At 35.2% G+C, this 24774-nt stretch overlaps 2 protein-coding genes across 7 annotated transcripts in view; one reads left to right on the top strand and one right to left on the bottom strand.

The window, feature by feature from the left end:
• Positions 1-192: 192 nt before the first annotated feature.
• Positions 193-13273, bottom strand: LOC144973683 (tRNA-splicing endonuclease subunit Sen54-like). Its single transcript, XM_078916464.1, has 10 exons — positions 13106-13273; positions 6847-7011; positions 6309-6369; positions 5744-5827; positions 5088-5236; positions 3959-4571; positions 2904-3141; positions 1618-1678; positions 1057-1167; positions 193-437 (listed from the first exon to the last, which is right to left on the bottom strand). The coding sequence occupies exons 1-10, from the start codon at positions 13141-13143 to the stop codon at positions 284-286; spliced, it is 1674 nt and encodes a 557-aa protein (XP_078772590.1). The 5' UTR covers positions 13144-13273; the 3' UTR covers positions 193-283.
• Positions 13274-13500: 227 nt separating this feature from the next.
• LOC144973684 (katanin-interacting protein-like) overlaps positions 13501-24774 on the top strand; it is a 45332-nt gene continuing 34058 nt past the window's right edge. For 2 of the 6 annotated variants that reach the window (XM_078916469.1, XM_078916470.1), the window contains exons 1-7: positions 13501-13664; positions 15479-15531; positions 16154-16224; positions 17390-17556; positions 17932-18084; positions 23840-23907; positions 24518-24709. In XM_078916469.1, coding sequence (XP_078772595.1) covers positions 13658-13664; positions 15479-15531; positions 16154-16224; positions 17390-17556; positions 17932-18084; positions 23840-23907; positions 24518-24709 — 711 coding nt within the window. In that variant the 5' untranslated portion in view covers positions 13501-13657. The remainder of the gene's footprint in view (positions 13665-15478; positions 15532-16153; positions 16225-17389; positions 17557-17931; positions 18085-23839; positions 23908-24517; positions 24710-24774) is intronic. The other 4 variants (XM_078916465.1, XM_078916466.1, XM_078916468.1 and 1 more) reach the window with 3 other exon arrangements.

Consider the following 24774-nt stretch of genomic DNA (forward strand, 5'->3'; position numbering starts at 1 on the left):
CAAGAACTGAGATGTGAAAAGGATTTAGAACTCCTGAGATCTATCCCAGCAGACCGTCATCAGTGGAAAGAACTCACTCAACAAATCAGAGAGGGTAACAAAGTGTCCCAGTCCGATAATTAGGAGGCAATCGGCAATAAGTCAAGTAAGTCAAAAAGTTTGCTAAAATCTAAAAACACAACAACACACAAATACAAAAAATTTACATTTTATTTCAGAATTATTTTGCAATATCTGAATACAAATAAACGTTGACGATTTATCTTCCAATTAATAGTACATTCTAGATAGTCAGCACCTCTAACGCTCTGGAAGTGTCAAAGACATAAAAGGCAATTTCTCCAGAATCCACAACGGCCCAATGAAGTGGGACCTCATCCTTTTGCTTGTTACAGAAGTATTGTATGACATTCAATCCAGGTGGAACCCCGTCACTCCTGAAACAGACATATTAGAACATAACTAAAATTTAAAAATATAATATTACACTCCAAATAGTATATAACCAACTCCTTGGCACTGAGAAGATTAGTCCATTATCAGCGCTGATGGTGACTAAAGGTGAAAAAGGAGGAAAATTTTGAACGGTTGTCTGAAAGTCACATTCTTAACATATAATAAATGTCATGCTTTGGCTGTACACCTGTTCAATTTAGAAGATGATGATAAAAATAAAATAAAATTCCCTTTATTCATCCCAGAGGGGATATTTGTCTCTAGGGTCTATTCCAAGGGAAGACTGGAATAACCCAGGCATCAGGCGCAGTGCAGTGACGCAAATTGAACTAGGGTGAGGTGACTTGCTCAATGTCACACAGCGCAGCGGGAGGCGATCGAACTCGGTTCCTTTCGGGTACAAAGCAAAGACCATACCACTGAGCCACGCTGCCCTCTAAAAATCAAGGAAAAAATTATTTAAGAAAAGAAAGAAAATATTTTTTAACAGGAGGGGAGGAGGAAAGGTTTGTTTGTAACTTTGTTATCAACAACAATCAATAACTGAGCCATATATAGACAGTGAAACAAAGTACGACCTGTGTTCATAAGCCAACCAACCTGCTAACACATATTCTGTGGTCAGGAGCGCCTGGCATGGTTTTCTTGAAGCGATGATCTGGCAGATGAACGTCGAAGCAGACTTTGGGGAGATAAGCAAAGCTAGACACACTGAGGAAAAAAACAACATAAATAAATCATTATAAACAAACAGCTTTTATGGCTTTGATCATCACATTTCAAGTTTGCACAACAATTTGCACACTAAGTCTTCAAAAGTGGAATATAAAACAAAATTTACTTATCTATCAAGACATCATGAGAGCTGACATGATGCTGTTATACATCTCCATGTGTGATTCAACCGATAAAGAGTGAGTCTGTGAGTGAGTGTTTGTGCACGTGTGTGTATGTGTGGTTTTGCACTTTTCGTTTCATTTATGTCTATTTGCGTATATTATTTATATGCTGTAACCACATGAAAAATTGCCTTCATGGACAATAATATTATTATTATTATCATTATTATTATTATTATTATTATTAAATTAAAGAAATGAAAAATATGCATTTTAAGTTACAGAGATTAAATAAAAACAGTGGTGACCAAAGCACACTTACTCAGGACTAAATGCCTTTGAGTCAGCTGACTTGATTATCTGTAAACGCTCCATGACATCCTCTGTGAAAACAGAACGAGTCAGTTAAATGAATGTAAAATCATGCTAGAGTGAAACTCCAAAAGTATTCAATGACCTCTTACACCAATCGTTTAAACACGACATACAAAACAACAAACAAATCAAAACAAAGATATGCATTATTTTCCAACTAGAAGCTTTACTAGAATATTCTGTACCCGTACCTAATTACAATGCACATTTTAATAAACATAAAATACATACATTCAAGAATGGATATATCGGCATTGTCAAGACCACGGTGAAATTTTTATATAAGCATGATGTCGATATATCAGCCATTCTAAGAAATGAAAGGAAAATAAATGAGAAAATAACAAAGGAAGTCAATCTCGATGGTTTGGTGGAATTTTAAAAGACTAATTTTGAAATTGATGACAGTTCACTTCATATGACTTTAACAGTCTAATATTTTGGCCCATCTCTGAGGGTCAAGAATAATTTATGGACCCTTTCCTCAGCACTGGTAAGTATCTCCAATAAAGAAATGCCGTCATGAAGTTGCTGTGAAAAACAGTGTAGGGTCTTGATAGCTATTAGAGTGGCATGACCGGAAACTTGTCCCAATGGTACCCTATCCTCATCTGACTCCACATCGGCAATGGCGTCTTCTAAAAACTAACTATTGTCGAGTGGTATCTAGACTGAGTACCAGTAACAGTGACATTGACCTTGCCCATAATATTAAGACCGATAAGCTGAGCATTGCGACTACATCTTAGGGAAATTGAGAAAGTTTTTTGTTTGTTTGTTTTTTGTTATTTTTTTATCTTGTTGTTGTTTTTGTTTTTTCTTTATTCACATTTTCTTGGGGGCTGTCTCATTTACCAACACTCAAGTCTCGGTTCCAGATGATGATGTGCGGCTATGTGGTCTAGTGGTATGACACTCGCTTTCAGATCCGAAGGTCCTGGGTTCGAGCCTCGCACTCGGCGCATGGTTGAGTCCTTGGAAAAGGCTCTTTACTCACTTTCTCTCACCGTACTCAGGTGTAAAATGAGTACCTGGCCGTTAACAGCGTTGTCTTTGTCCAAAAAATTGTAATATCGCCTAACAGGCGTCATGTCCCGTCCTACATGTTAAATAATGTTGCTGTTGACCAGGGACCCTTTGTAAAACGCTTTGAGCACATTTAGTGGATATTGCGCTATATAAAGCTCAATTTTTATTTTATTTTTTAAAATTTTTCCTCAGAAAATAACTTACTATAAGATGTGACCTCAGCTGGATGCATGAGAGGCGTAACAGAGTCTTTCCACAGATGGTCCACTAAGGCAGTTGATGACGTTTTGGCCAGCCTTTCAGACTTTTTGCGCTTGTATTCAGACCAGCTAACTGCCGAAATTTTTGGCTCACTTCCCAATCCATTCAGACAAGAGAAAACTTTTTCTTTCGAGTCTTCTCTCTTATAAAACATATCTCCAAGTCTGTTTAGGGAGGAACTCTATAAAGAAATGAGGTTAAAACAATTCAGTGATAGAATATATTGAGAAAGATAGGGCAGAGGAGAAAAAAAACAAGCACAAAACAAGCAAAAAACATTTTAAAAAAATGAAAGTATAACAATCTGTTGAGAAAAAGAACACTAATCAGAGAACAACCCTCCCCCCCCCCCCCCTCCCCCTCTATTTTAATTTTTAATATAATTTTTATAGACCACACATAAATTACATTGGAAACTAATATAAGGTAATAGATCTCTGAATCATAAAGGACCCAGATAAATAAATTAAAAATACATATTTCCATATTGCATTATCACATACATATCAACAATACTGGATACACTTCAAAGTGCTTTCATGTATTCCCACAGTACGCCATATGGAACGAAATTTTCAATTATTACAATGCAAGCCACTCACTAGCACTCTTAGCTTTGTGATCACTTTATACAGTTAACGTTGCTCGACTTTGTTATAAGAGCTGTGTGGCCTTCAGCAAGTCGTCATGCCCTAGCACACTGTGCAGCACTGCACTTCAGTTGACGCCTGGGCTATTCCAATCTTTCATTGGAATAGACCCTAAAGACAAATTTCCCTTTATAATCAATAAAGGGAATTTCATTTACTATTTATTATAATGATGATGATGATTGTGGTGGTGGATGATGATGAGATGATGACATAATAATAATAATAATAATAATAATAATAATAATAATAATAATAATAATAATAATAATAATAATAATAATAATAATAATAATAATAATAATAATAATAATAATATGATGATGATGATGATAAAAATATACCAACCTTTAACTCTACTGTATTCCAATCAATATCAAGTTCTGTGATTTCTAAATTGGATGGAAGAAGATGTAATGGTGGTAATTTGAAAGATGACAAAGAGCTCTGGGCAATATCAGGAAACAGGCTCAATGAGTCTGGGTCTATGATTGTTTGATTCAGGTGATTTCCATCTCCATTGACTGCATCTGGAGTATAGTCTGGAGAACGATTCTTAAAGCACGATGACCAAGGGGAAACGTTGTAAAACGAGGAGTCGTTGAATGAATCAGATCCTTCTGAACCTGTCTCACCATTTTCACAATTCAATTTAAGTCTTTTATTTGGACAATCCTCATGCTGCACCGTATTTTCTGAATTCCTTTTTGAACACGTATTTGAGGAGGAGGAGGAGGTAGTATCTAATGAACCATTTACATTTTGATCTTCACTGTTTTCGGTCTTGTCAGACATATGGCTAGGTGATGAAGGAGTTGAAATATTGTCTTCGCATGTGTCGTTGACTTCATTGCTCTGTGTGATCTTTTTCTTCGATTTGCCCTTTCCAGTCCCTTTCTTTTTCTTTTTATCCATGTACTCATTCAAATTAATTTGTCTGACATAGTCGGGATAAACTCTTCTGGAAAAGCAAAATAGTAGAATATAAAAACTATAAAAACTGATCCAAGGAAAATAAAATAATGCAAACTTGTTAAATTGGTTATGTTAGAAATAGATAAATATATGTGATGAAAAAAAAAGACAAATTAAACAGTGCAAACTAGGCCATGATCTGTATTATCTATTTTACTGGGATGGGAAAGAATTCAAATTAGCAATGAACTCTGCCTTGAAAATCCTATCTAAATTACCCTATTCTTCAGAAGCTGTTGGATTCTGGATCCCCAACAAGTCTTCGTATTTCATCACTCAGTCCAAATGCTTGATTGAAAAAATAAACATCTTTAGAATCTCACCATTTTATCTGCAAATCGTTTTTATTCATGAGGAAAGAGAAACAAATAAAGCTACAGGTAACACACTTTATCTTAAGCGGACTGCAGTGTATAATAAAAGAAAAAAAAAAGAGACATACAAAAAAATTGAAGACGTTGACTCTGATTTTCGATTGACGAATATTTCCCAAACTACTTACTCTTCTTCATGGCGAACAACAACATAGCCAAGTCGTCTTAAATGAGAAAAGACCTGATACTCTTCAAGACAGATGCCATGGCCTAATAATTTGACATAACCTTCTTGAATGCTCATAGGCCTGTCATGATGGTATAACTCTAATGTATTCTGAAAAAAGTAAAAATGATAAACAAAAAATCTTATTTCTCGTAGATGCCTATTAAAAACTTTCATCTGACTTCAACTACTTTAAATAGTCATGATGTAGAAAATGCTTCATTTGAAACTGTCTTTGAGAAATATTCAGTCATTTTCAACACTCGTAGGTCATATAAGAACCAAAGAAAAATGCGATGCTTTTATAATCATAATAAGGGGTAAACAGATGTGGATGACAGAAGAATTGTACCTAAGTACCTAGCAAGAGATAAAATATCTCAAAACAAAACAAAAAACAAAAAATAGGGAGAAATCAGAAAATAAATTTCCATTTAATATTTAATTTTTGCAGATGTGATGATGAATATGATGCTGCTGCTGCTGCTGCTGATGATGATAGTATCAATAAATATAATAATAATGCCTGTTGTGTAGCCCCTTTCCATAATGTATACAGGCTCCTTGTGCTAATAAAAACAAAATATCTAATGGCTAAAAGCTAAAAATACCACATACCGTCTCCATTAGGTACAAAGCTTCCTCAGGATAAAGCCAGTTTCTTCTTTCATCTGTAAACCCCATATGCATCCAAAATTTGCCCTTCATAACAAAAACATGCCAATTGAAAAAAAAATGATTTAAGTAGTACAATAGCTATATTGCTACATGTAAAATGATGCAAATGCTATAAGGCTATTTCTTTGTAAAAATGATGAAGTATTTTAAGAGCTGTTAGTGAACAGATGTCAAGGGAGATTTCTTTCAATTAAAAAAAAAATTAGTATGTGACCCAAGACCTTTCCTGGTTAAAAAGATTTGCAGATAATTACATTTTTTGCAGACATATCAAAATCAAATGGCAGTGCGTTTATACACTCTCATAGGGAATCTTTAAAAGATAAATAATTGACAACATAAAAAAAAAAAGAATTTTAAAAAATAGAATAAAGTAAACTCTTCACCATTTATGGAAAGTGGCATTATGAAGGGTATTTGAAATGTGTTGCGAACATCTTGTAAATGAGACTTGAAATCTATTTTCTATAAAATCAGCTTACATTCTGATAAATATCTTACTCACTGGTTTTCTCAGATTTACAAGCTTTTTCTCTACATTCCATGTACCCTCAACCACAGCTTTTCTGTCAAAAAACACAGGAAAAAATGATATATTTATTATTGTCATTAAAAAGCCATGGGCATACCTAGGAAAAACAAAAGGATAATAGAAAAGTACAAATTAGTATTAGCATAAATTTGCTCATGTTTCCCTGGTTTGTGACAACTGTTAAGCAGCCAACAAATAATTTCTACCAAAAGGAAATAGATGGTCACTGGGAATGGGATACACCATACATATTTATTGTTATTAACAATACAAATCAATGATTTAAAATATCCGACTTTTTTCTTTCAGCAATTTCAGCTACGGTAACCGAAAGCCAAACAGTTTCATTCAAGAACAAAATCAGAAAGTCCCATGAAAGGGGTGTGTGTGTGGGGGGGGGGGGGGGGAGGGGTGGCATAGAGCAATCCATTTAAGAGCCTAAGTGATTAATTATGAATTGAAAAGACACACTTCTTTAATCAATTACATGAAATTATAAATTGTACATTACAATTTTTCAACCCTTGGCTCTGCAATGATGGATGATCTCTCTTGAAGAAAAGTCTCTAAGCGTTTTCTCTGTAGCCAGGACCCATCAGGCTCAAATTCCTTCTGACCACCTCGTGATGGAATGGAGCAATCTCTTTTCAATCTGTACTTGAACAGGTCCTCTGGTCTGAATGTGAAAGTAAAAACATTTTTCTGCAGTTGTCTTTTTCTGTTTTAAAAGTTGATTTTAAAATCTATTGGTGGTTGTAGTAGTAGTGGTTGTGATGGTTGTAGTAGTAGTGCTAGTGATAATGATGTGGTGGTGGTGGTAGTGATAATGTGGTGATGGTGATTGTAATAGTAAGTAGTAGTGGCAGTGATTATGATGTGATGGTTGGAAGGTGGGGTATCCTTGGAACAAATTGACCTCACCGGAATTTGACAGAAGTTGCCTGTAACCAGAATTTTTTGCTCCTGACCGGATTGTGAAACCGGAGTTTTGGCATCAATGTATACAACCAACATTGTACTTATTACACTAAAAACCAGTTAAACCAAAATTCAAGGGACTTGGTATTCCATTTCAGTTTAAGTTTAGGTATACCTTCAATAGTTAGCAGGATTTTCAAGGGGGATAACTCTTCCTAACTAAAAATCATAGTTGATACATTAGATTGTCTCCCTGGTGATGGGCATCAGTATGCCGTGGGTTATTATTTTTTGTTGTTGATTTTCTCTTTTATTTCCTTTCTTTCTTTTATTCATCTATTTTCGTTTGGTTGATTTAATTTGATAATTGTATTTTTATTTACCAGCTATGAATTTATTATAAAATATGGTGACATAGGAATGGATTTCAATATTTTAAAAAATTACAAAAAAAAAAAAAAAAAAAAAAAAAAAAAAAAAAAATTTAAAGAGCGAAAGCAAAAATAAAAAAACACAAAAAATCAGAGAAGCTCTACAGTCGAGGTAGATATGACTTCACAGTTAGTGGTAGTACTAGAAATAAAGTTCTTGATGATAATGAGAGAAATCTGAGTGCCGTTGATGCGTTGAAGACTCAAAATAGAGTGAAGTGGTAATGACATAATGAGTTTATATTTACCTCTGGCAATATATTTACATATACGCAGTGGCTATTTTTACAGTCCCGTAAAGATGGTTCTCGGGGCTATTTTTACAGTCCCATAAAGATGGTTCTCGGGGCCTATTTTTACAGTCCCGTAAAGACGGTTCTGGTGGCTATTTTTACGGCGTTGCGGTAATAGATTTATAAATAGTAACAGATTGGCTGAGTAGACGCCATTAGCTCTAAAACTCTCACTCACTTCGTTCAGGTGCGGCTAGTTAGCAGCCTCTCTCTCTCTCTCTCTCTCTCTCTCTCCCGGTCTTTCTACATTCTTTCTTTGTTTCTCTCTCTCTCACTCTTTCTTTCATTCTTTCTCTATCCCTTTCTTTCTTTCTTTCTTTCCCTATCTCTCATTTTCTCTCTCTCTCCCTCTCTCATTCTTTCATTATTTCCCAATCTCTTTCTTTTTCTATCTCTATCTCTTTCTCTCTCTCTCTCTCTCTCTCTCTCTCTCTCTCTCTCTCTCTCTCTCTCTCTCTCTCTTTCTCTCTCTCTCTTTTTCCTTTCTCTTTTTCTCTGTCTATCTCTTTCCCTAGTGGTACCTCAAAACCTAGGCAGAGGGGTCTGACCCAGGGCAACCACAACCTTGGTCTGACCACAAGGTGAACACCGCTTTGGCGGAGAACAATAAAACAACCTCCTAACTGGGAAGGGAGGAGCAACACAGCGACCACTCTTGTCTGGTCGGAACGAACACTGGGTCAATCGGTAAAGGAGTAGGAGCAACGCGATGGTGGGACCAAAGTAAAATGCCCTCTCCACCTCGGCGCCCCAATGAGGATCAGTCTTGGGCACCTCTATTCTTTTGGATCATGACCGCCCATGGTAGAGAATCATCATCATTATTTACTTCCTTTTTAAAAAAATATTATTCAAAAGAACAATATTTAAGCATGAGGTGTTTCGCAATGTGCATCTTTACCATGGACATCCACAGGGGGGGGGGGGGGGGGGGGGGGGGGGGGTAGTCATTTGTCCACAATATGGTTGGGGGGGGGGGGGGGGGTTTCTAAAATTATGGTCAAAATGTGTCCAATTGGTTTGTGAACGGCCTCTTTTCTGAAATTGGATTCAAACCCACTCTCACGTGAGAAGACTGCACCCTGAATGTTAGACGTCTACGTCTTTTAAAATTGTATAAACCGTTAGTCCTTCCTGACTGGTTATACTGGTAAAGTGTAAACAAAAGCCAACCTGTAAAGTATTATATCTTGAGGGGTGTCGACTCAAGCAGGAACTGAATATACTTTCAGTGTTTGATAATAGATCTATATTATGTATGTTTGACAGAAAAAAATCAAGACATACAACCTAACCTGCCCACTGATGATAGAAAACGGGCTGTTCTGTACTGTAAACATAACTTATGCAAAAAAAAATAAAATATATATATGTAATAAAAATGACAGTACCGTAAAAATCGCTAAGAGAATTGACTTTACATTAATTGTTTGTTAATTTTAGTTTTAGCTTTAGATCTAAATATGTTAAATGAAATTAATGTTGCTTTCATTCACCGCCTCTAGACCTGTACATCTACAGTGCAACCTCGATATAACGACATCGTCGGGACCGGGAAAACGTGTCATTATAAAGGGATGTCATTACAGAGAGGTTTCCTCTGTGTGTATATCAGGAGGTGTTTTGGGTCTTGTGTAGTGAATGTATACTTTTTCATTTTCCCTCTGTAGTTTATTCGGGCTTGGGACCGGCAATGAATGGAGAGTGGACAAAGGATTTATAAACAGTCCAGTGTTGACCTGTCACAGGCATTCATTGGGTGAAAGGCGAGCCTTCTGATTGGCTGCGGTTTTGTACAAATGTGACCATTGATTGGCTGAAAAAGAAGCGTTTTCATTGGCTACAATAAGAACTAACTCTGGGCTTATTACGAGTAGACAACATACATAGAATGGAAGATACCACTTGTAATAGTTACGAACAATTTCATGGTAGACAAACACCTTCAAGGTTTGTCGGACCAGAAATGTCGTTATACAGGGGTTTTGCTGAAATGTACGTCGCTATAGAGGGGTTTTTATTACTAATGATATAAAGTAAAATAAAATGGGACCTGAGTACCATGTCGTTATACAGGGAATGTCGCTATAACGGATGTCGTTACATCGGGGTTGCACTGTAAATATCGGGAGAAATGATATGTGAAGTTTTGTGAATACTGCAAAAAGGTGATAATCTATAACTATGCGGATAATTGAACAGAATCGCATCAACGCCGTAAAAATAGCCATGAGAACCGTCTTTACGGGACTGTAAAAATAGCCCCGAGAACCATCTTTACGGGACTGTAAAAATAGCCCCGAGAACCATCTTTACGGGACTGTAAAAATAGCCACTGCGTTACATATAAATAGATTGAAAAAGTTCAAATAAATTGAAACGGATTCCCTATTTTAATTAGAAGGAAAGTTCTGGCTTTTAACACTTTTAAAAATTCTGCTGAACCACTTTGGGTTTATTGCTATTACATCATTTGAGCTGACAATTAATATAATTTTATTCCCCCCATTCCCCCCCCCCCCCCCCCCCCCTTCTCTCTCAATGTGTGGGGGTGTCAAAATTTATAACTAATAGAATTTCTTATCATAATAATTATTAAGTAAAGGCTCAGGCCTTTAGAATATGGATACAAATGATAAGAAACATATCTAAACATATGGGAAAGAAACTTGATGACTTGATGGCAAAATAAAATATAATTAAAGCAATTGGTATTTTTAAAATATCGATATTATTAATATCGGATTTCACAAAGAGAAGAAATATACGAACTTTTAAAACAAATACTATAAAATGCCCATAAAAAAGTTGGTATGTATGTATTCAAAATAAAAACATAGTAATAATAGTAATGAAAATATTATGGACTAAATTTAAAATAATACATGACTTAATTTAAAATATCGACATCGACGGGCAGCCATGATGAGAAGATAATGTAAACATGGCTTTTCTTTTAAAAACACACGCTGTAAATAAAAAAATTAATGCATTTTAAAATTGCCAAATTTTAACTTCATATAACTTCTAGAAATTTTAATGGATTTTTCCTTAATTGGCACCATTTAAAGGGAAATTGAAAGACGAAAATAATGATACCAAAATATTTGCGATCTTCCTCTTTATAACGAAGTTATGCATCTTTAATCGAACCCCCCAAAACGCGAACGGCAATTTCCAGTCACAATTTTCCTATGGGCGAGTTGGGTCACAATTTGACTGCTGCCACTGCTGCTGCTCACTAAACTGAGATTCAGTGCGTTTGAGTTTGACCAACCAGTGCTGCTTGTCATTCCCATCCGCTACAATTACAATAGAATTAGCTATACTATAAAGATACAACTTGGACTTCCATCTCCATTTATTTCTAAATAACCGATCCGGTAACAATAAAGTAATATCTAATAATAAACCATAATTGGCCATTTATTTTTTGTGACAGTTCACTTCTTAGTCTTAGTCTAAACTAAGACTCTTAGTAGGGAGTTTAATAGAAATTCTAAATGTACCTCACACACTTGAAACCAATGTCATATGAAAGAGCTGGCAACACAGATTACAAAACAGTTTGAATTTTGTTTCTATCTTGATTAGAAATGTAGTTATGGCAGTTCAAAGTCTGAAATTTCAGACCGATTTTTACCCCAAAATTACCATTGCAAAGTTGTGACCGAAATCGCGTGATGTCAATAAAAAATGGTTAAAACAGTCAATATGGAGTTCTTATCATATATTGTATACCAAAATGTTCGTCTTATCGAGGACAATGCATTTACATTAATAAAGAGGAAGATAAACATTTCAAATTAACACATTATTACATAATATGACGCAAATGTTACATAATCAAAAACTCGGCTAGACGTAAGAAACAATTTGCTCTACCACTTTTGGATTTATCCCCAATATCTCACTGAAACAATTGCAAATAATTACCCTCTTTTAATTAATACATAGAGAATAAAAAAGGGTTTGAGAGTATTTAAATGAAAAGATATAAACATGTTGTGTAATGACATAATGTGTTTATTTTTACCTATGGCAATTTAATTGCATATAAAGAAAATGGTAGATTGAAAAAGTTCAAATAAATTGAAACAGATTCCCTATTATACTTAGAAGGAAATTTCTGGCTTTTAATATTTTAAAAAATTCTGCTGAACCACTTTGGGTTTATTGCTATTACATCATTTGAACTGACAATTAATATAATTTTATCCCCCCCCCCTTCTCTCTCAATGTATGGGGGTGTCAAAACTAATAGAACTTCTTACCATAATAATTATTAAGGCTAAGGCCTTTAGAATATGGATACAAATGATAAACATATCTAAACATATGGGAAAGAAACTTGATGACTTGATGGCAAAGTAAAATAAAATTAAATTAAAGCAATTGGTATTTTTAAAATATCGATATTATTATTATCGGATTTTACAAAGAGAAGAAATATACGAACTTTTAAAACAAAAACTATAAAATGCCTATAAATAAAGTTGGAAAGTATGTATTCAAAATAAAAACATAGTAAATAATAGTACTGAAAATATTATGGACTAAATGTAACATAATACATAACTAAATTTAAAATATCGATATGAATATCGATATCGCCCGGCAGCCATGATGAGAAGATAATGTAAACAAGGCATTTCGGCGCAGAGTTAAAAGGTGTCTGCGCATCGATATAGAGCCCTGAAATTTGGCATGAATAAAGTTTAGATGTTATTCTAAAAACAAGCGTTTAAATTTTAAAAACACACGCGGTAAATAAAAAAATAAATGCATTTGAAAATTGCCAAATTTTAACTTCATGTAACTTCTGGAATTATTAATGGATTTTTCCTTAATTGGCACCATTTAAAAGGAAATTGAAAGACGAAAATAATGATACCAAAATATCTGCGATATTCCTCTTCATAACAAAGTTATGCATCTTTAATTGGACCCCCCAAAACGCGAACGGCAATTTCCAGTCACAACTTTCCTATGGGCGAGTTGGGTCAAAATTTGACTGCCACTGCTGCTGCTCACTAAACTGCCTACTCTTAGACTTAGAGACAGACTTTAGTCGAACATCCAATTTGAGCGATAGTCTAGTCACTTCTAGTTCTTTTTAAATAATCACCTCAGAACACCCTCTTTGGTTAGTTCGTAGAATAACATTGCTGGAAAATATAATAACAGCGGGGCCTAAAAAATCAAAATATGTTAAACAGATCTGGCATTTAATTGATGAGTTTGAAGCTTGTGTTTAATGTTATTGGTTATTTTGTTTGATTTGAGACAATAGTCACCTCCCTTTATTTGATCGTCGTAATGTAAAATATTGTCATGGAGTATCTACAATACAATTATAGTTATAAGTAAGGTTTTGAGAATAGATAAAGTTGCAAATTTAAATTTTCATATTTCAATTATTTATAAAAAGATTTTTATTGTTTGAATTGATAACTAATTTGTAAAATTATAACTCAAAATTAAAATAGTTTTCCATTGCTGATTTTACGATTCAACTTTTACATTTTCCATTGTGTACATGCGCAACAACTGTGTGTTTTGATGGAATTTTGAGGGGTTCTGAATTGAAATAAAAATAAAAATAAGATGTTTGCAAGTTTCATTTGTATTTTACTTTAAATAAATATGTCTGGTGGTGTGACGTACATATCAGGTCATTATGAGTTGTGAGTGGTATTTGATTTTGCCCGTATTTGTCTCATAAAAAACTCCTTTCATTCCTTTCCAGTCTAGCCACTTCTGCGGTGGATTCTCAAAAAACCTGAGCCTGATAAGATTCAACAGATTGATTTAGACTCCGTAATTTGAGGATGCCACCCTCCCCCACCCATTTCTCAACTTCAACATTTCATTTCATGTCATTTCTTACAATTAGGCAGTTTAGTGAGTAGCAGCAGTGGCAGTCAAATTGTGACCCATCGCCCATAGGAAAGTTGTGACTGGAAATTGTCGTTCGCGTTTTGGGAGGTTCAATTAAAGATGCATAACTTCGTTATAAAGAGGAATATCATCGCAGATATTTTGGTACCATTACTTTCGTCTTTCAATTTCCTTTTACATCAACAACTGACATTTCATTTCATTTGCAGGAGGCGTGTAGTCTAGTCTGATAGAGAACTTAGACTTAGACCCCTGAGGTTAAATAAATCAATTTAAATATTTCAATTTTTTTAAATTAGAAATTAGAAGAAGTTCCTTCAAATTTAGGTGGATTTATTAAGAGAAGAAAAAAAAATCTCTCCAGATTCAGATAAAATAATCTGAGGCAAATGGGTGGAAGTGGAAGATAGAGTCGGTTTGTTACTTGTTAGAGTTAGAGGAATCCTTTTTTAAGGCATTTTTATGTAGCGTAGATGAAAATAAAAGCAAGGAGAAATGAGATATTTGTGGACATGAAAAAAAATATCGCTCTACCACATCTGATTATATATCAGCTACCATGATAATAATCGTGATAACAAACGAAGCAAAAGTTTGTGACCGGAATCCTGCAAAACTACAATGTTACTATCCAATCAAGTCCAAATCCAAGCTTGTAACTTTGTAATTAAACCAAAAAAACACATTTCCTTTGTATTGCTTTGCAAAACTAAAAAAATAATTCATAATTTTAAATAAGAAAATTCAGAGTTGAAACTGCGTAAAGTTAAAGTTAAAGCTAAATCTGGGAAAGTGAAAGATTGACTGGATCGCAAATGCCGCTACTAGTGCATGCTCCTCCCTCTTTTCCTCTTCCTCCTCCTCCTCCTCCTCCTCCTCCTTCTTCTTCTTCTTCTTCTTCTTCTTCTTCTTCTTCTTCTTCTTCTTCTTCTTCTTCTTCTTCTTCTTCTTCTTCTTCTTTTGATATCACTCCATTTTTATTATTTTAAAATACAATGAAATGATTAAGATGGGAATTGTTCATGCAATATCAGTCTGTCCCACTAGAGAACCAGGCATATATTGATGCCCTCACTCCCATCCTCAAGGTAGTCCTGGATTGATCACTTACTTTACTGAGAAAAGTGAGTGGAGCAGGCACTAATGTTGGTAACAACAAGAGATGAAGTGAGTAGAAAAGTGCCAGAAGACAATAGAAAATGAAAACATTTTTCGCGGTGCTGATGGGGTTTGAACCCGCAACCTTAATGGTACGACAACTCCGCCTGGCCGGTGAGAGCGTGACTCTACCGTATAAGCATAAGTCGCGGGTTCAAACCCCATCACCGCTGCGAAAATTTTTTTTATTCTCTATTGTCTTCTGGCACTTTTCTACTCACTTCATCTCTTGTTGTTACTTTACTGAATAATTCCAAAAGTTCAAAATACATCATTATCATGATATATAATAGATGCAGCAAACATGCAATTTTTAACGAAGGGGAAAGGAATTTAGTTGTATAACATTATATGAGATGTATGTTCTTTGTAAGTTTTACAGGTTGCATATCTATTTTTGCTTCGTTGTCAGTAAAATCCATGACTTTTTTTTTTTTAACAGATTCCAAAGGGAGAAAGAAATGGGAAGATCCTGGTGATAAGATCCCGATGAATGTAAAGTATTTTACTCAAATTTGTAATGACTTAGTAACGAGTTTTCAAATTAATCAGATCTTAATGTGAAGAATTTAATTTGTGTTTTTATGTGTTTGTGTTTGTGTGTGATTGTCTGTCTGTTTGCATGTGTGTATGTGTGTGTGTGTGTGTGTTGGTTTTTGATTTAAAAATTATTTTAAAAAATTTCAAATTTGTACCAATCTGTTACATGATATACACAATCATCATTTCAAGAGCTTCAAGTATTTAGCCTATTACTCCTGTAGCTGATGTGATGGATGCAATGTGAACGAGTGGCAAGAGTAAAGCAGGTCTATATCCCTTATAATTTGAGTCCCTATTGTTTATGGTGAGTTCGCCAATCCACAACGTTATTCAAATATATATCTATTACGTGCTGTCAAAGTGAGTTTTGCAAGTAAACTTTGCATATTTTTTGTAAACTAAACAGTACTTGTAATATTATTGTTATTATTATTATTATTATTATTATTATTATTATTATTATTATTATTATTATTATTATTATTATTATTATTATTATTATTATTATTATTATTATTATTGTTTCTTTTATTAAATCAGTTTTTATTAATTGTGATTTTTAAAATTCTGGCAGGTACCAGCATCCAAAGAGGAGGTACCTCCGCAGTATGAACACTATTTGCATTTACTTCAAGAAAGAAATAGGTCAGCTTTTTAAAATATTTGTCAAGAGCTTTCATGAAGAATAAATTGTAGCTACCACTTCTTATTTTGATTCAATGAATTTTATTTGTATATGGCGATTTGGCTGTCAATTGTTTTGCCTTTATAGTTTTCAATGAATATATTGATTGTTGTAATGTAAATTTTAATTTTTTAAATTTTGTTTATTTAGTTATCTTAATAATTTCTCCCTTTTTCTCTCTCTCTCTCTCTCTCTCTCTCGCTCTCTCTCTCTCTCTCTCTCTCTCTCTCTCTCTCTCTCTCTCTCTCTCTCTCTCTCTCTCTCTCTCTCTCTCTCTCTCTCTCTCTCTCTCTCTCTCTCTTGCTCCTTTTATTTTTAAAATCTTTTATTGGAATTTTTTTAAAATTTAATTGCCGGGGCAGAACCTAGTTTTGTGGTCTAGGGGTTTCAAATCTGTTGGAATTGTTGTCTTTGTGGGAAAGAAATTATTGTAGCTCCAAACAGGCTGCTTGTTTCATCCTACTTGTTTTAGTGTTACTTTTTGTAAAGCATTTTGAGAACATTTCATGGATATTGCGCTTTATAAAAGCTCTTTTGTTTTCAAATTAACTGTAAAAATGTTTGTGTTTAATTTATTTTTTAGAATTTTTGCTGATGCTGGTTGTTTTATGTTTAAGAATCTGTGAAAGTTTCAAGAAGACACCTGTTCAATTAGTAAAAAAGTTTTCTTGGTTTGATGTTGAATCGACACTGAGCAGAATATCACATCCAACTGATTATAGGACTATCCAAAATGACCTGGTCATTATTTGTAATGGTTTACAATTTAAGATCTACGAACCTCATTGAATGAAAACATTAATGATATTAAATAGTCCTTCATGGCCATTAGGCACATGGAGCTGGAGTTTTCTATAGTGCGAAACAGACAATAGAAATTACTTGCTACTATTTGGATAGGATGCTAGTCTATCGCAAATTGAATCAACATCGTGTAAATTTGTTGATTTTGTTCAACATATGATTCTCAAATTAATTATTCTAAATATAGTCGACTTGTATTTTTTATTTCAGAACTCAAATAGAAATTGACCAAAATTATATATATTAGCTACCTAAAATGGATTCTTTATCATCATGATATGATCAATTTTTACTTATTTTAAAAATGATTTATTATTTCAGACTGATCAAAAATTTAAGACATAAAAATCGCAAGGATAAAGAGTTGGAAAAGAAAGAGAAAGGGTTTACTTTATACCTGAACAGTTCGTTTTCTGGTGAAAAAGATTCTAGGCCCAAGACAGACAGGAAAAACAGACCACAAAGAGCAAAAACAGCAGGGGAAGCAGGTAATGAAAGTCATACTTTAAAAAAAAATGTTATTTGTTCATTTTAAAATATTATCCAGTGTACACATAGTATTGGTTTGATTCATAAGCACTAATTAAAGAAATACATAAACGGAATGATATGTTGTAACATTATTTTCATTGGGCCCTGTTGGTAGAAGTTTCCTCTATACCACAAATGTAACTCAAAACTTTTTTTTTGAAAATTATATTATTTATATCATTTTTCTGAATCCTCAAATGTTGTGCTTTATGAAGCTACATTGCTTTGAATTTGTTTTTGTTTTGTAGTTAATTAGCATTGTTTATTCATCTCCTCAATTATTAATTATCATCTTAGAAAATATCAAAATATGGTTCTCTTCTTTTTGACAGATAACTCTAGACGATTAAACCACCATCCAATTGCATCTAAAGCTTCTAGAGGAATTTCTCCAGGAGGTGCAAGAGAAAGGCGACGAAACTGGAAGATAGGTTCTGTAGAATTAACAACGGCAGATGGTCAAAGACAGAAAGTGAAACCGCCTGGTAATTTTTCTCTTTCTTGTTCAAAAATCTCGTTTTAGACCTGACTCTTTTTTTCAGAGCATGATAGCCATTTTACCACTAAATTATATGGAAAGAAAAATAGTGGAAGAGGAAAACAAATGATATGATAGCCATTTTACCACTAAATTATATGGAAAGAAAAATAGCGGTAGAGGGAAACTAATGATATTGTGGTGTATTGTAGATTGCTAATGATAATTTGTTAAGTAGAAAACGTCAACAATAGTCAGCCATTTTGGAATCGAAGTGATTCTTTTTATTCTTGAAATAACGTAATCGAATACTGATATTTGGGTACTCAGGTATCCCACAATCTCCCCCTTAAAAAAAATTAGATGATGTAAAAAAAAAAAATGAGCTATTATACTTTCGCTCGTTTTGGTTTACATAATGGTTCATTCATTCTTACATTTGTTTTATACAGCTTAAATGATTAATTAAGTAAATGAGAAAAAAAAATAAAATAATGTTTGCATACGAGGGAAAAAAAAAATTATCTCATATATCAATGATGAGTAAGAAAAAGTGTTTCTTCTGTGTAGTACTAAACTAGTTGAAGTGGTCAACAGTTCATAATGATAAAAGAAAACACAGTTATGGACTCTAATAGTCTTAACTAGTGTCTACTTCATGCGGCTGTGTAGATGCAAAGTGTTTTTATGTTTGTGGTCGCAACGTCACAAATATTTCTTCCAATATTATAGTCAAGCTTAAGGCTTATAAATGGCCCAGCCTACAGTGTGAATTTGTTTGGTTTTCTCACGTTGCGACCACTTCTCGTAGTGTAAGGTGCACTTGTAGTGTTGTGATTGTTTTGAGATTGCGTTCTCTGTGACATGTTGTCAGAGAGAATTTGGGAATTCTCTATGTGGTGAGGGCGGGACCTCGACCTGTGACCGCGTAGAATTTGGATCTCAGTCATTCGCTGGGGTTGTTTGAACCATGGTTGGTATCTCTGTCGTTCTGAAGTTTGGGACGATGTCCAATAGTGGTGCCGGTGCTGGTTTGCTTGTGATTGCAGGGGTGTTTGTGTGAACAATTTGGTCGGAGTGTCGTCTCCATATGGCTCCGGGAGCTGTTTTGACTTCAAAGGTGCGTGTTCCCGTTTGGGCATGTATTACGCCGTGTTGCCATCGTTGGTGTCCGCGGTAGTCTCGGACCAGGACGTTGTCTCCGTTGTCGAAGTTCCTGGTGTTGGCAGAAGAGTGAGTATGAAGCTGACGGTCTTGACATGAAGATACTCTTGTATGAATGCTTGGTCGAATGATGTCTAGGTGAGTTCGCAGATGTCTGCCAAACATAAGTGATGCTGGGCTCTCGTTTGTTGTGGTGTGTGGTGCATTCCTATAAGCAAACAGGAATCTTGCCAGTTTGGTATGGATGGTACCCTTCTCATCTTTTGAAGCTTTCATAGCTTGTTTGAAAGTTTGGACCATTCGCTCAGCCAGCCCGTTGGTTGCTGGGTGGTATGGTGTGCTAAGGGTGTGCTTGATTCCATTGACCTTTGTGAAGGATTTGAATTCATTGGATGTGAACTGCACACCGTTGTCAGATACGAGCTGTTCAGGTAAACCAAATCTTGCAAAAAGATTGCTCAATATATTGATTGTTGAAATGGATGTGGCGTTGGATGTCGGTATTATTTCGGCCCATTTGGAATGGGCGTCGACGACCACTAGAAACATTAATCCCATGAATGGTCCCGCGAAGTCTATTTGAATTCTTTGCCATGGCTTGTCGGGCCAGTGCCATGGGTGAAGAGGAGCTTTCGGTGGATCAGGTTGAACTGAAGCACAACCAGGGCACCCTTTTGTAGTTGCCTCGATTTGTTTGTCAATAGCAGGCCACCAGAAGTATCCCCTAGCCAAGTTTTTCATTTTGACTATACCAATGTGTCCTTCATGAAGAACACTTAAGATTTTTGCATGCAGTTTTTGTGGAGGGATGAGTCTATATCCCCAAAAGAGACAGTTTTGTTGCACTGACAGTTCGTTTTGTTTGTTGAAGTAAGGTTTCAGTTCTTCGTTGACTGTGTTTGGCCATCTGTCAGTTTGGACGTAATGTATGACTTGTGACAGTGTTTTGTCGTGGCGTGATTCTTTGGCAACGTTTGCTGCTTTGACTGGTAAGGACTCTATTACTTCTGTATAGAATAGTTCATCTGCTGAATCGGCCTCTTGACTTGAGTTTGTGGTGGGTAAAGGCAATCGTGAAAATCCGTCTGCATTAGCGTTTGACTTGGAGTTCCTGTATTCGATTGAGTAGTCGAAGGCTGAGAGGAAAATTGCATATCTCTGTTGTCTGGCTGCAGACATTGCAGGGACTGGTTTTGTGGGCGAGAAGATGTATTTGAGTGGCTGATGGTCAGTGATTAGTGTAAAGTGCCTGCCACATACATAATTGAAGAACTTTTTAACACCCCATGTGATAGCTAGAGCTTCTCTGTCTAGTTGGGAGTAATTCTGTTCTGCCTTATTGAGGGTTCTTGAGGCGTATGCAATAGGTCTTTCGTCGCCTTCTGGTGTGATGTGCGAGAGAACGCAGCCAATGCCGTATGGTGAAGCGTCACAGGCGAGTCGCAATGGTCGATCGGGGTCGTAGCGCATGAGGACTTTGTCCGAAGCGATCATTGTTTTTATTTGAATGAAAGCATGATCAGCTTCAGTTGACCATTCAAATTTTGTGTTATCCTGTAGAAGATTGTACAGTGGCTTCGCAATTTGAGCTACATTTTCCAGCCACTTGTGGTAATAATTTACAAGCCCGAGGAATGATCTGAGTTGTGTTTTGTTTGTTGGCTGTGGTGCGTCGATGATGGCCTTGACCTTGTTTTCGGTTTTGTGCAAGCCATTTTTGGTTATTTTGACACCGCAAAAGATAACTTCGTCTTGGAAGAATTGGCATTTTTCAAGATTGACCTTCAGTCCATACTCTTGAAGTCTAGCTAGGACTAGTAGCAGATTTTGCCAGTGTTCATCGTTTGTTTTCCCTGTGACTATCATGTCATCTTGGTTGCATTGAACTCCGGGTGTTCCCTGGAGGATTGTGTCTATTGTCTTTTGCCAAATTGCTGGTGATGAAGAAATACCAAACGCTAAACGGTTGAAGGAATACAGTCCTTTTGACGTGTTGATTGTTGTTACTTTTTGTGACGCACTGTCTAAAGGGAGCTGAAGGTATGCTTGTCTCAGATCAATTTTAGAGAATGTTTGACCTTGTTCCAAAGTAGCTAACATGTCTTCCATTTTTGGCATTGTGTATTGCTCTGTGTTAAGTGCTGGGTTGACTGTTACCTTGAAGTCACCACATATTCTCACTGTTCCATTGCTTTTCAATACGGGTACGATGGGTGTGGCCCAATCCGAGGTTGCAATTTTTGTGATTATCCCTTGTTCTTCTAAGTTGTCTAGTTCTTTCTCAACTTTTTGTTTTAAGGCGTACGGCACTGGTCTGGCTTTGTGGAATTTGGGAAGGGCTCCCTCTTTTAGATGAAGTGTTGCCTCTATTCCTTTTATTTTTCCAATTCCATCTGAAAATATATCTTGAAACTGAGCTTTCAATTTTTCTGTATTGAATCTATCTTTAGGTGTCGTCATCTGATGTATGCTCTGCCAGTTCAGTTTTATAGCGGCCAACCAGTTTCTTCCCAAAATAGGATTGCTGCCTTTGTCAAGTATAAGGAGTGGAAGTATTTTCTTCTGATTGTTGAGTTCTACATGAACTGAAATTTTTCCCAGTGGAATAATGGTTTCACCTGTGTATGTTTTCAGACGAACAGCTGTCTTTTCCAAATTTGGGAAGGTTTTGAATGTTTTTGTGAAGTCCCTCTTCGTCATCACTGAAACAGCAGATCCTGTGTCAACTTCCATTTTTGTAGGAATATTATTGATTTGCAAGTCTACCTTTAATTTTGGTGTGTTTCCTTGCATGTGAAACATTTCCAGTGTAAAATTATCTTCGGAAACATTGTCTTCATCTAGCTCGTGAACTTGTCGGGATTGTGAGGTTCTGTCTCCTCCTCTCCTCTGTTGTTGGCTGCCCTTCCTGGCCTGACACACTCTCTGAATGTGTCCTTGTTTGTTGCATGACTTACACACTGCATCACGGAGGTAGCAGTCGGCTCTCCTGTGGTTATTTTTCCCACATGATTGGCACGGTGGGTATGTTTGTGAGTTATGTCTTCTGTTAGTAGGTAAAGGCTGATTTGTTTTTATAATGTTGAGATCAGCGGTTGATTTGCCGGATGTTGTTGTGTGGATTTCCACTGCATCTCGCTGGGCAGTTTCCATTGCAAGTGCCAAAGCTGTTGCAGAATCTAAAGTGAGATTTGGCTCTTGCAAGAGTCTCTTTTGCATGGTTTCATCGCATATTCCGCAAACAAATCTGTCACGCAGAGACATTTTTAAATTGTCTCCGAATTTGCAGTGTTCAGCCAACCGTTTTATGGATGCTAAAAAATCAGGAAGAGATTCGTCCATCGCTTGACTGCGTTTATGAAACTTGAATCTTTCAACTATCTCAAGTGGAGGGGGGCAGTAATGGTTGGACAGCAGTTTGCAAAGTTCTTCATAACTTTTACTAAAGGGAAGGTCGGGTGACGTCAAACATCGTAGTGTGTTGTACGTTTTAGCCCCGATGGATGATAGCAGAGTTGCTGTTTGTTTCTGTTCGGCAATGTCGTTTGCAACAAAAAACGCATCCAGTCTTTCTTTATAGTTTGTGAAGGACTCTAGTCCTTCGTTGAAGGTGTCGGGTCTTGGCATGTTGGTATGTACACGTACAAGACTGGAGAATGCAAGCTCAATAGTTGGTAGTAGTCTGTCAATAGATTATAGTTTTATGGCTTGGTAGAATGAAAATACGTGTAAACGTTATTGCACTTATCTGGGTTCTAGATGCTCGTCGCCATTTGTGGTGTATTGTAGATTGCTAATGATAATTTGTTAAGTAGAAAACGTCAACAATAGTCAGCCATTTTGGAATCGAAGTGATTCTTTTTATTCTTGAAATAACGTAATCGAATACTGATATTTGGGTACTCAGGTATCCCACAGATATGGTAGCCATTTTACCACTAAATTATATGGAAAGAAAAATAGTGGAAGAGGAAAACAAATGATATGATAGCCATTTTACCACTAAATTATATGGAAAGAAAAATAGCGGTAGAGGGAAACTAATGATATGGTAGCCATTTTACCACTGAATTATATGGAAAGAAAAATAGCGGTAGAGGGAAACTAATGATATGGTAGCCATTTTACCACTGAATTATATGGAAAGAAAAATAGCGGTAGAGGGAAACTAATGATATGATAGCCATTTTACCACTGAATTATATGGAAAGAAAAATAGCGATAGAGGGAAACAAATGATATGATGGTGAGACCACATCTAAGACTGAGCATGTATTCTACAAACCTCAGATGTTGTGGGCAGGAGTAAAACATTTTTACAGCGATGGGCAATGGATTATTGGCCCTGATGCTAAGTGAAGAGATAAAACAGGAGGGAAAAATAATTAAAGCTTGTTAATTATAGAAATGAAGGGAAAACAGTCTAGATACTAAGAGATGCCTACAGTGTTTAGACTTTATTTTGGATGAGACAAATCCATCTTTGTTATGAAGCAATTGTCACAATAATATTTTGTTATGTTTATGTTTTATAATTCATTTTGTTTTATATTTGAGACTGAAATTCAGAAAATTATTTCGAAACATTTTGTTTACAGATAATCTTACTGGGAAATACACTGAGGATTTTGAAGAGGAAAACAGCTCTGACGAAGACCGATCTGAAGTAAATTATTGCCTTTACCCTTTTCTAGAATATATTCACACTTCAACGCAAAGGATTAAATATATCATTGTCACCTTCCTTATTATTATTATTATTATTATTATTATTATTATTATTATTATTATTATTATTATTATTATTATTATTATTATTATTATTATTATTATTATTATTGTTATTGTTATAATCATCATCACTATCATCATCATTATTATTATTTTTATTATTATTATTATTATTATTATTATTATTATTATTATTATTATTATTATTATTATTATTATTATTATTATTATTATTATTTTTATTATTATTATTATTATTTACTATTAGTTTTCTTATTATTGTTGTTGTTATTATTACCTTAACTTCTTTGACATGCAAGTATAACAGGCAATACTATTACATCAGTCATATTCCCATCTCAAAATTTAAAGTCAACAAAATTCTTTTACACTTTTTTTTCATCTCCAATGATATTCTCATTTCCTAGTGCTCACACACACACACACACACACGCATAACATTTAGACTATGTCATATAGAATTCGATTAACCAATTTTTATTTAACTATGTATATTTATAGCTTGTTTTTTTCTGTTTTGCCAGATCATTCATAGTTTGGCCTCTCTAGATGAGAATGGCTTTGATGACGACGACCCATTGAGTCCAAGTGACTCCACATCTTCATTAAATTCCACAAGACGACACAAGACTAGCTATTTGAAACGTGTGGCGGCTGCTAAGAAGGAAGAAATTGAGTCTGAAAATAGAATTGTAATTACAATGGACGAAGTAAAGGTAACGCATTGCTATCATTTATTTTATTATTATTTATTATGATTTATTATCATCATCGTCTACTG

This window comes from Berghia stephanieae, chromosome 5 (assembly GCF_034508935.2).
Source record: "Berghia stephanieae isolate SIO BIC M18660-M18661 chromosome 5, UCSD_Bste_1.3, whole genome shotgun sequence".
NCBI classification, from domain to species: domain Eukaryota; kingdom Metazoa; phylum Mollusca; class Gastropoda; order Nudibranchia; family Aeolidiidae; genus Berghia; species Berghia stephanieae.